General features: G+C 47.2%; 1 protein-coding gene across 1 annotated transcript; it reads left to right on the top strand.

The window, feature by feature from the left end:
- The first annotated feature begins 713 nt into the window (after positions 1-713).
- On the top strand, positions 714-8,214 carry Gpr101 (G protein-coupled receptor 101). The gene is made up of 2 exons (XM_075958053.1): positions 714-904; positions 2,811-8,214. The coding sequence occupies exon 2, from the start codon at positions 2,897-2,899 to the stop codon at positions 4,400-4,402; it is 1,506 nt and encodes a 501-aa protein (XP_075814168.1). The 5' UTR covers positions 714-904; positions 2,811-2,896; the 3' UTR covers positions 4,403-8,214.
- Positions 8,215-12,979: the final 4,765 nt, after the last annotated feature.

Here is a 12,979-nt window from a genome sequence, read left to right as displayed (position 1 = left end):
GGGAGAGGAAAAAGGAGAGAGGAGGTGAAAGAGAGGGAGGGAGAGGGCAGAGGAAGGGGAAAAGGAGGAATGGAGCGAGCGGAGAGCAGAGAGCTGAGAGCAGAGAGGAAGGCAAGAAGGGAGGGAGGGAGGGAGGGGGAGAAGGAGGGAGAGAGAGAGCGCGTGAGGCGCGCCTGAGACCGACAGGCACACAGACTTCAAGCATAGTGTGGATAAATAATTACCCAACTTGTCCAAGATGGAATGTTTCTGAAACCTACAGGTAAGACGCCGCTGTTTATGGGAGCGAGGGAAAAATAATTGCCATCAAAGCTGCGATTCCGCTCTGGAAACTGAGGACAGTTCCTATTAGGAGGGAGGTCTTCAGAGGTCCAGACTAGAGTCTCCCCACTCTAAAGTCTTTAGCAGTGATCTCGCCCCAATTCCAGGGGCTAAGGGCTAGGAGCTAGGGCTTGCATGAAAACTCATCCTGGTGACAGCTTCAGTCTGTGAGCCTCAGAGTGCTTGTGATGGGATGCAGGGTGACAAAATCTGTGTGGGTCCATTGCGAGTCATCCCCCCTCCTTTCCCGCCCCACTGTCGCTGCCACCAGCCTCGCTCCTCTGGGTTCAGTGGCCTCGTGCGTCACCGGCGCGGGCGGGGACAGAGGGGGGGGCGCTGCAAGGTGAGGGCACAGCGCGGCTTTAAGAAGCCGCGCGCCTCCGCCACAGCTCAGAGCTTGCGGCGCTGCGCGCTGGCCGGACGTGCGGGCACAAGCTCCGTGCCCGGCTCCAGACGCGCCCGCAGCTCCTTCCACTCGGTGCGAGCTTGCAGCCGCCTGTGCCCCGAAAGGTGGCCAGACGAGCGGCGAGCCCCGAGGGATCGGTCCTCAGCTCCTGCAGCGCATCCTCTCCAGCAGCAACAGGTAAGCTGTTGAGCTCCCCTTGGGTCGCCGCGGGTCCCCAAGCCCAACAGATCCCCTAACCCAAGCGCCAGGACACCCTTTTGCCAAGGATAGAAGGTTAATAACGTTGCGCGTGAGGTCCGCCAGGGCTCTCCAGGTGCCCTGGCTTATCCAGGCACTTTTTCTCCTGCGTCCTCTCCCTCTCCCTAATTTTCATGTTTCCTTCCTGCATTCTTTGATTCTCAAACCTCTCTCTCTCTCTTTTTAAATTCTGGTTAGCTTTTTCTTTTCCCATTTCTCCATGCCCCTGTCTCCTACTGTCCCCCCCCCCCCTCTCTCTCTCTCTCTCTCACACACACACACACACACACACACACACACGCTTAATCTTTTTTCCCTCTCTCCCACTCTAAGGATCCTATTTGTTCTTTCTTGGTTCTCCTTCCAATTCACTCTCTCACTTTCTCTGTGTCTCTCATTCCCCTTCTATCTCTCTCCCTCTCTCTACCTTTCCAAGTTTCCTGCGCTCTCCCTCTCAGACCCCCGACCCGGTTCTTGCGCACCCCTATCTCTTTACCTATTCTTCAATCTCCCCAGCTCGCTCCTCTTACCCCCACCACCCTGCGGTTCAGACTCCTAGCCGGCTGGAAAAATATAGGGAGGATGGCGAATTTGCGGCATGAAGTAGTGTAATAGGTATCCACCTTGCATGCTCCAGCCACCACTGCGCACTGAGAAACTACGCATTTTATTTGACAAAGCTCTGGCGGCCAAGGGGGCAACTGGTTTCCATTGCAAGATAAAAACAGCAGAGAGGTACATGGAGACAAAGATCCAGGTAGAGGAAAACTGGGCGGAGGGGCTCCCAGAGAAGGATGCTGAGCGATAGCGATGTACGCATATTCAAAGAAGCAGAGAAAGAGTTTGACTGAATGGTACTGGTTTGGCGAGAATGAAAGGCAGGGATGAACTGGAATACACTAGAGTACACACCTAAAGACATCGTTTGAATCTGGTTAGGTTAGAGACCTAACCAGAGTGTTAGGGAACAAGAGGGAGGAGGGACAGATGTGGCAAGACATAGAACTTTGGTACTTAGAAACCCAGTAAAGGAAACTAAGGAGAGTTACAGAGAAATGTGAGGAAGAGCGCTGTTGTGAGACTTGAGACACATAAGTCTGAGAGAACCACGGACTTGAGAGTCAGAGATACCAAACAGGTGTGTTAGGAGCCCAAAGGGACGATCAGGGAAATTCACCAAGAGAAAAAGACCCAGGGAGAAGAGGTGTGCGTGCGCGCGCGAGCGCGCACGCACGCACGCGCGGACACACACACACACACACACACACACACACACACACAGCTACAAAGCGAGTTCCCTAGTGGGAAAAAAAATGACGCAGAGCCTGAGAGACAGAGAGCTGACAGTGGGGAGGGAGAGACAGCATATCAGACAGGACAGGGACAGCCAGACATAGGCAGACTTTGTATATGCTGGTGGGAAACTGAAAAAAAAAAAAGACTATGGAGTGAAGGATGAGACAAAGTCCCTGGAAATAGGGGCATGCACTCTGTGATAGAGGAAAAGTGCCCCGAGTAAAACACGGGAGACAGAAATCTAGAGTCCCAAGCAGGCAGACACAGAGTGCAAGTGCATGCGTCATCTAAAGAGAACAGATCTCCAAGAGACATGGAGGAGACAGGCTGAGGGAGTGCCCCCCGAACTAACGGGAAGGACAAGCAAGAGGAAGAGAATGCAAGACAGACTGGCAGCAAGACCCCAAGAGTTAGAAAAGGAGCTGGAGAAACTGCTCTGATTGGGCTTGAGAGTGCACAGGGGTCTCAGGGAGGGGCCTGCAGCGCTGCTGCTGGGCTCAGAGGCTTGTCTCTGCAGGGCACTAACCCTCCCACATGTTTCTCTCCTCAGCATAGATAGTGTGCAGTCTGTGCATCTGGCTGCCCACTGGTGCAGAAACTGAGCCGCACCTTGTCTCCCGCCTGCCCACCATCACCATGACACCCACCTGCGCCAACAGCACTGGAGAGGACAACAGCAGCCAAGCGTGCATGCCCCTCTCCAAGATGCCTATTAGTCTAGCTCACGGCATCATCCGAGCCACTGTGCTGTTTGCCTTTCTCGCTGTATCCTTTGTGGGCAATGTAGTGCTTGGGTATGTACTAAACCATAAGCCACAGTTAATGCAGGTGAGCAACCGGTTCGTCTTCAACCTCCTGATCACTGACCTGCTGCAGATTACCATCGTGGCTCCCTGGGTGATAGCCACCTCCATTCCTGCCTTCTGGCCTCTCAACAGCCAGTTCTGCACAGCCCTGGTTAGCCTCACTCACTTATTTGCCTTCGCTACTGTCAATACCATTATGGTGGTGTCAGTAGATCGCTACCTGTGCATCATCCACCCTCTTTCCTACCCATCAATGATGACCACCCGACGTGCTCATAAGCTCCTCCAAGGCACCTGGTTTCTGGCTATACTGCAAAGCACACCTCCTCTCTACAACTGGGGCCAGGCTACTTTTGATGAGCGTAATGCTCTCTGTTCCATGATCTGGGGAGGCAGCCCCGTCTATACCATGATCAGTGTGGCGTCCTTCATCGTTGTTCCACTGGCTGTTATGATTGGCTGCTACTCTGCAGTGTTTGGTGTAGCCCGTCGGCAGCATGCTCTCCTGTACAACAACGCCAAGAGCCGCAGCTTGGGGGTGAGAGCCAAGGACTCTGTGAAGACTGAGAATAGACGGGGAATAAAGAAGAGGGATGAGTTCCAGGATGAGAATGAGTTCCAGAGCGAAGATGGAGGTCAGGCCAATACTAAGGTGGAAGAGGGTCCCATGGAAGCCAGTGGCATTGTCAAGAAGACCAAAGAAAGAAGCCTATATTTACGTGCAGGTATTTCTGAGTCCAAGGGCAGTGAAGAGGTCAGTAATGGCAGCACGGAGGGGCTGGGAACCAGCAGCGAATTTCTAATAGGCAGCAGGGGCCGCACAGAGAGCAATCAGTGCAATATTGACTTGGGCGAAGATGACATAGAAGCTGGTATGGATGAAGCCCATTTCAGTGAAGATGATGCCAAGGCAGTGAACATTCCGGAGAGCCTTCCAGCCAGTCGTCGAAACAGCAACTGCGACCCACCTTTGCCCCCGTGCTATCAGTGCAAAGCCGCCAGAGTGATCTTCCTCATCATTTTCTCCTATATGATATCGCTGGGGCCCTATTGCTTCATAGCTGTGCTGGCTGTGTGGGTGGATGTCCAAACCAAGGTACCCCAGTGGGCGATCACCATAATCATCTGGCTTTTTTTCCTGCAGTGTTGCATCCACCCTTATGTCTATGGCTACATGAACCAGAGCATCAAGAAGGAAATCAACGAGGTACTGAGGAAGCTACTCCGTAAGAATAGGCCTTTTGCAGAAGTCAGCCGCCGTGACCTGCATGAAACCGAAGCTGGCATAGAGGGAGGGATTGAAGACAAGATTGTCCCCTCCTATGAGTCTGCTTAAAGTTGGTTCTAAGGCAAGCGTTTAAGTGTCCACAAAACAAAAACAAAAGCCGCTTTCTTTTCAGTGCACCACCCCAGTCTCATTAGTGCCAGCTTTTCCCATTTCAGGCAAAGGTGTCGCGCACACATCCCTTCCCACCGTGAGGCAGGTAAAGAAAGGTAAGGAAGAAGTAGAGACTCGAATCATTCCTGAAAGGTATAAGCCCATCAAAGATTGGAATTGAGGATTCCTACCAAACATATATGTATATAACATATTAGACTCTAAATTTCCTAAAACAAGGGCTGTCTGGTGTGGAACTGTTCATGGTGTTTATTTTGCCTGCCTCTCCAGAGCTACAACATGGCAACTTTAGCTCGGCGTAAAAGGGCAAGTGGCGCCTGTGGACAGAAGGAATATTTGACCTTCAGGTCATAACTCATGGACTGGGGCTACATATTGTGTTCAACTGACAGAAAAAACAATTGATCAAATCACTTTTGGAGCCCCCAAAGCAGAGCTAGGTGGACAGATCATTTTATGAGCTGATTTCTGTACTGAAGAGCCCCACGGTATGGTGCAAAGACTATAATGCAAGCTTCAACAAAGGGGAATTATGCAGTTAGTATATAAAGAAAGCTTCTGGGTCCTCTAAAGGGATCCAGAAAAATGCACACAGGAAATGGGGAGTTGGTCCAAAAGAAGAAGCGGAGAAATAAGACGTAGCCATGGAGCTAAACAATTGTGTGTTTCTTTTTCTTTCTCTCTCTCTCTCCTCTCTTTCTCCATCCTCCCCTACCCTAGGTGTCTACATGGGTTGTGACTGACAGTGATTTATCGCTAAGCTCAAAAGATACCTGGGTGAAGTGGCTTATTTGATCAGTTTTCTTGTGGGGCAAGAGGTATTTCCTTACAGGTTTGAAACAGGCATTGGAAGGTGGCAATGCCTAGCCTATTGCTAGAAACGCCTCCATAGAAAACAGGATTTCAAATGTGTTTCTAACATTTTGTTGCAACTGAACTTTCTATTTTATTTTTAAAGCTCAACCCCTTCAAAGTGTAACAAAGAAAACTGTTTGCCCAAATCCAAAATCCAAATGGAACCAGAACCTGTCCAAGTGTGGTAAGTTCATTTGACAGCACACACATCTTCCAGGATGCTGAGACTCACCGGCTCCTAACACAATCTAAATTTCCCTCTTTTCTTTGCTGTCCATAATTTGGCAAATTGGATTCTTTAAAGGTGAAGACCTTTTGAAAACAGTGTGAAAAGGACAACCCTTGAATTAAAAGCATTCTGTCTTGATGACATTTTCTTTTAATGCACAATAGGTCTTTTGGGTAGCACGGAGATAGCAACTGCCTCAAGTTTTGTGCTGTTTTGAATAAAGAGCTAACAACTTAATGAGTTTTTATTCTACATGTTGTTTTGCCTTTTAAAAATATGAAATTACACAAAAAGTCATCATTAGCCTCACAGATAATCATGCACAATCACTCTCCCAAAATGTTTATAAAGGATGTATTCTTTTATCAAATCATTACATAACTGCAGTAGCAAAAGATTCTGGACTTGGAAATGATGTGTCTTAAATTTAATGATTTCCTTATTTAAGAATAATAGGGCATCTACTCTGCAGAGGAGTCACAGGTGCTTTAACACACCAATTTCAACAAGGTTTAGAAGGCAGTACTAAGGAACAGCCATTGGGTTTCTGCTAGTTCTGTGACGCGACAAATCTCTTCTGAGCTATGGAAAGCATCAGCTATGACAAACTTCCCATGTTGAAGGTGTACACTCACCCACTCCTCTTCCAGCCTTTCCGATGGCCCCAAACCACCCAAGCATAGGCATGAGAGGGCAGAAGCATGAGCTGGAAACAACAGACTAAAGCCTAAAACCCTGGAAGAAAGGACACCTTTCTAACTACATATGACATCTTCCTTGATAGCAAATGTTTAACATGTGTATTAACACACTTAGGCTATAAGGAACAAAACTAGTAAGAGGAAGAAACAGGAAAACTCAAATACACTGAACTTGGCCACTGCAAGGTCACTGGCAAGTTCACTGCTTTTTGGTAAATAGGGTAAGAATCCTCAACGAACATGACGGTTACCAATAGGAGTTAGGTTTCCATCACTGCCTCCCAAAGCCTCTATATCTTTAGAGTATACACATCAAGGGGAAATCACAGCAACTTGTACATGTAAGGAGGTTTGCTGTGTGAAGATTAATTGCTGTATTTCTTTTGCTCTTAAGGAGACAAAAACAAGAATGGTTTTGATTTGATGCTTCAAACTTGAGTGGATTTCCCCTCTTCGTTTGTTACAATTTTGTGAAAAATCGGTACTTTTGTCTTGTGTTAGTGCTGTGTTCTTTTGTGGTACTTCTTCTAGATGTAAGCTCTAACTGTAAATAAAATGTGTTCTTGGAGTTGAGGTGCTAGATAGTAGGTTGTATGTGTTCTTAGCTAGTGTTATTAGTGAAAAGTGAGTGATGTGTCCATGTGAAGTTAGTTAACAAAATGCATGCACTACTCTAGCCACAACTTTTGAAGTAGAACATAGTACATTCTTTTACCTTTGAAAGTGTATACTACAGGATATGGAAGACGGCTCCAAGACGGTGCAGCAGGAAGAGGTGCCCCTTCGTTCCTTAAATCCCTGGTACGTGACAAGCAGGAACTTATTTTGGTACAAGCGGTAATTGATGTGAATTAAATTATCACCTTGGCTGAAGTCCACGCTGGCAGTTCTCCACAATACACCTGGCACGGGTATACCTGTTTGCTTCAGTGTATAGAATAATAGAATACAAAGTCAAAGAAGACAGTCCTTTCCCCATAAAAGAGCAAGAACCCCAGGACAGGCTATTGGAGTCCTGAGAGCAGATGAGAAGAACACTGCAGTTTCAAGACTGAAACAGGAACCAGTTCCTGATTGGAGGTTATTGGACTTGTACTTAACTGATCTATATTGTGACCATCCCTGCCCTCCTAGATAAGTGCCAAAACCCAGAAAAGGACTGCTCTGTTTTTACCCACTTTGGCTGTCTCAGACCTGATGCAGTATTGGTAAAGAGACAGTGAGATTTCTCGGGGTGGGGGCAGGGATTGCAGCTCAGGTGTTTGAAGAGTTACAGTTGTAGATCAAATATATTTACAAAAGAAATAATAGTATTTTATTATATTTTGAGAACAAAAGTATTACAAGAGGATATATATATACACACACATATATATATACACTCATTAAATCGTTTCTAAAACTGCCTTTAATACCAAATTCCATGTGCTATTTTGAGACTGAGAACAATAGGAAAATTGCACTCAGTCAATAAAACAATTCTCTTTAATACTTTCCACTTTAAATTTAAAAGTTTCCTTTAAAAGGGGTTTGTAATTTAAAAGTGCCTTTTCAAAGGATTTTCAAAACTACAGTCCTGGGACCAAGTTCCCTCTGGCACAACTTACCTTCAGGTGCACAAATGGGGTGGAATTTATTTTCCACTTTTCAGCAAGAAGAGAAATCCCCTCACACTCCAATCAAATTTATGAATTGATATTGTTCCATGGGCCAGTAGTCTCAGAGACTCTGCCCAAAGTCAAGGTTTCATAGATTGGATGGTTTTAATTGAATGCTTTCTAAACTGGTTATGATGCATTTATCACTGGACAGGAATAACAGACTCCTGCTTGGGGAATGCAGTGAGATTAACATTTGTGATTTAACTATTATTAAATGTTTGTGTTTCTTAAATAGGTGCTGTTAATCTGTCCTTGGTGTATTCTTCTGAAATATTCGAAATAAAGCCTAATTTGATGTGTGCATCTGGTTCCTATATTGTGCTCGTTGAGAACAAAGGGGGCCACGTGACATTCCCATCCCTCCTCTTTTGTGGAGACAGAATAAGCAACTCACTGTGTCCAATTCCCTCCATGGGCAACTGCACTCTCGTGCACCATATTTTAAGATAAAAGTGAAAAATTACACAGTAGTACAGTGTTGGGAGAGGCACATCGTTTTGTGCTCAATGAATAAAGAAAATTTCAAAGTGAAATGGGGTGAGTAGAGAGGAAACATGAATGGGGCCAGATACCTACATGTTTGTTCAGTGTGTGTGTGTGTGTGTGTGTGTGTGTGTGTGCGCGCGCGCGTGCACGCATGTGCCTGGTGCCCTCAGAGGTCAGAAGAGTACATCGCATGCACCAGAACTGGAGGTATGAACAGGTATAAGTTGACATGTGGGTACAGGACATCACACTCAGGTGTTCTATAAGAGCAACAAGTTCTCTTAACCACGTATCCAGCTTTGCAAGTGGGATTAATTAAAAAAAAAAACCTGCACTCTGCCAGGGCAGCGCAACAGAGCCAAGCCTGTTAGTGCAGGTGTGGATGAGGCATCAATGTCTGGGCAGGTGGGAGAGTTGATCCTGTGGCTTTAAGAGCAGGAGAACTGTCCTTGACCCCCACCAGCTGCAACAGCTGGGAGAGCAGGCCCTGGCCCTTGTTGGGAGAGCACAAGAGAGCCATCCCTGTTTAACTCAGATATGAGCAATCCAGCCCTGAGGTTGAGAGCATGGGAGAGCTCTCCCCATTTCTCATCTGTCCTTTGGCAACATGGCAGGTGGGAGAGTTGACTTTGTGGTCCTAAGAGTGGGACACCACCCTGACACCACCAGCAGCAACACCCAGGAGAACCCGCCCTGCACTATGCCGGAGCAGCACAATAGAGCCAACCCCATTAGCAGAGGTGTGAGAAAGCCAGCCCCGAAGTTGAGAGTATGGGAGAGATGTCCCCAGTTCTCAGCTGTCTTGTAGCAGCATGGGCAAAGCAATGAGGCATCCCTGCCTTTCAACGCCTGAGGTAGATGGGAGAGCAGGCCCTATGGTCATAAGTGTGGGAGACCCATCCCCGACCCTCACCGCCTCCAACACTTGGGAGAGCAGACCCTGTACCTCACCAGGGCAAAATGAAATACAGCCAACCGTGTGCATACAGAGGTGGATGAACCAGCCCTGAAACTGTGAGCATGGGAGAACTGTCCCCATTACCCATCTGTCTTGTGGGGACTCTGTAGTCATGAGAGTGGGAGGGCTATTCTTGACCCCCACCAGGTGCAACACTCGGGAGAACAGGCCCTGCCCCTAGCCAAGACAACACACTAGAGCCAATCCTGCCATTGCAGGTGTGGGGAGCCAGCCCTGAAGTTGTGAGCATGGGAGATCTGTCCCCATTACCCATCTGTCTTGTGGCAACATGGGCAGGAGAGAGTTGCCCTCTTCCCCTACCCTCCCATCAATGTGTGGGGCAGGTGGGAGAGCTGTCCCTGTTGTCATAAGAGTGGGAGAGCCACCCCTGACCCCCGCCAGCAGTAACACTTACAAGAGCAGGTCCCACCCCTTGCCAGGGCAGCACACCAGAGCCAAGCCTGTTAGTGCAGGTGTGGGTGCGCCAGCCCCAAGACTGTGACCCTGGGAGAACTGTCCCCATTTCACACCTGGCAGACAAACCCTACAGCTGCTTAGGCCCAGACCCAAGGACATGACTTGGTCTTCCCCACCATCCACCCCATCTAGGATCTGCTGGAGAACATGAAGGGGCCTCACCTGCAGACCCAAATCTGCAGGGTCTCCACAACACGAGCTCTAGCAAGGGCCCAACATCGATAGGGTAGTAGAAACCAAAGGCCTTGAGTCAAACCAATAACTCTTTTGAAATGAACACCTCCAAGTAAAGACAAATAGACAAAAAGGTGTGCAGCGTTACTCACTGTGTCATACTGCAGCTTCCATAATGAGATTTTTAAGGTTTTCCCTTTTTTCTTTTCTTTTTTTCTCTTAAACTTTAATGTTGGGGATGTGCAGGGGTGTAGGGTAAATAAGAAGGAATGAGGGGAAAGAATGGGATCTAGATACATGATGTAAAAGACACATAGACTAAATAAATTAATTAATTTAAAACTCTAAATAAATAAATGAACAGAATTAAGCAGTCCCTCAGTTACCACCACAAGGCTCAAGTCCCTGCTTTCTTATCTCACCTCAGAGCACCTCGTTCATCACCTGGGCCTCATTACCCACACTCCTATCTCTCAGCTCACCCTAGCTAGCCAGGGTCTATAGGACAGGAGAACAAAGCACCCTTCTCCAACCCCCAGCCTCAGAAAGTAGTCCTAAGCCTGATACAGATATCACATATGAAAACAGTACACTGGGGCATCTGTGGCCACCAGAGCCCTGGCCCTAACAGCACCTGGAGAGAAAAGTATCTGTGTTCCAAACTGGAGGGCCCTGTTTTCTAGGTTCTAACCCTCAGAGGCACATCCCATGCCCCACCCCCGACCAGCGAAGCCCCAGAGACCTGGGAACAGCCTCCCCAACACCCAGCAATCCACCACTGCATCAGTGACCACCAGAGCCCTGGCCCTTACTGCACCTGGAGAGGTGAGTATCTGGGTTCCAAACTGGAGGCCCTTGTTACCTAGGTCCTATCCCCTAGAGGAACATCCACACCCCACCTCCTCCCCACCCACCAAAGCCCCAAAGACTTGGGATCAGCCTCCCCACACTCCCATCCATCCCCCACTGCAACTTTGAGCACCAGAGCCTTGGCCCTGACTGTACCTGGAGAGGTGTCTCAATTTCAGGCTGGAGGGCCCTGCTCTTTAGGCCCTACTGCCCAGAGGCATATTCTGTGCCCCACCTCACCCACCAAAGCCCCAAAGACCTGGGAGCAGCCTCCCCAAACCTTCAACAATCCTCCAACACACTCAACACAACAAAGAGCAACATGATATCAACAAAAACAAGTGGCCCTAAAACAGCAAGATTTGGACATTCAAATATAGAAGAAGCAGAAGAAATGACCTAAAATTAACTTTAGGAGAATGTTTGAGAAAAAAACATTAAATCTAACAAAAGCTTAACCCAAAATGTCCAAGAAATATGGGACACCATGAAAAGACCAAACCTAAGAATAATAGGGAAAGAAGAAGGAGAAGTCCAACTCAAAAACAAACAAAACATATTCAACAAAATCATAGAAGAAAACTCTCCCAACCTAAAGAAAGATATGCATATGAAGATACAAGAAGCTTACAAAACATATACCCAAGAGAGGCCTTATCATACAACAAAAGTATATGCTCTACTATGTTCATAGCAGCATTGTTTGTAATAGCCAGAACCTGGAAACAACCTAGATGCCCTTCAATGGAAGAATGGATGGAAATAGAAAACACTATCCTGAGTGAGGTAAGCCAGACCCAAAAAGAGGAACATGGGATGTACTCACTCATATTTGGTTTCTAGCCATAAATAAAGGACATTGAACCTATAATTCATGATCCTAGAGAAGCTAAATAAGAAGGAAAACCCAAAGAAAAACATATAGGCGTCCTCCTGAATATTAACCTTGGTCAGGCGATGAAAGGAGACAGAGACAGAGACCCACATTGGAGCACCGTACAGAAATCTCAAGGTCCAAATCAGGAGCAGAAGGAGAGAGAGCATGAGCAAGAGACTCAGGACCACGAGGGGTGCACCCACACACTGAGACAATGGGGATGTTCTATCAGGAACTCACCAAGGCCAGCTGGCCTGGGTCTGAAAAAGCCTGGGATAAAACCGAACTCGCTGAACAGAGCAGACAATGGGGACTACTGAGAACTCAGGAACAATGGCAATGGTTTTTTTAATATAAATTTTTATTTTTTTAATTTTTTTTAATTTTTAATTTATTTATTTATTAAGGATTTCTGCCTCATCCCTGCAACCGCCTCCCATTTCCCTCCCCCTCCCCCGATCAAGTCCCCCTCCCTCATCTGCTCAAAGAGCAATCAGGGTTCCCTGACCTGTGGGAAGCCCAAGGACCGCCCACCTCTATCCAGGTCTCCTAAGGTGAGCATCCAAACTGCCTAGGCTCCCCCAAAGCCAGTACGTGCAGTAGGATAAAAAACCCATTGCCATTGTTCTTGAGTTCTCAGTAGTCCTCATTGTCCGCTGACAACCTTCTGAAAGGCAAAGGACAATGTCAACAAGACAAAACAGCAGCCTACAGAATGGACAAAGATTTTCACCCAACCCCGTATCTGACAGAGGGCTTATCTCCAAAATATATAAAGAACTCAAGAAATTAGGCATCAAAAAACCAAATAATCCAATTTGACAATGGGGTACAGATATAACCAGAGAATTCTTAACAGAGGAATCTCAAATGGCTGAAAGACACTGAAGTAATTGCTCAATATCCTTAATCATCAGGGAAATGCAAACCAAAACAACTCTGAGAGTCCATCTTACACCTGTCAGAGTGGCTAAGATCAAACACACTAAGAACAGCACATGCTGGAGAGGAAATGGAGCAAGAAAACTCCTCCATTATTGGTGAGAGTGCAAACCTGTACAGGCACTTTGGAAATCAGTATGACAGGTTCTCAGAAAACTGGGAATGAATCTACCTCAAGATCCAGCAATGTCACTCTTGAGCATGTACCCAAAGGATGCTCAATCATACCACAAGGACTTTTGCTCAGTTGTGTTCATAGCAGCATTATTTATAATAAACCAGAACCTGAAAACAACTTAGATGCC

This window comes from Microtus pennsylvanicus, chromosome X (assembly GCF_037038515.1).
Source record: "Microtus pennsylvanicus isolate mMicPen1 chromosome X, mMicPen1.hap1, whole genome shotgun sequence".
NCBI classification, from domain to species: Eukaryota; Metazoa; Chordata; class Mammalia; order Rodentia; family Cricetidae; genus Microtus; species Microtus pennsylvanicus.
This window is presented reverse-complemented; position numbering and strand designations above follow the sequence as displayed.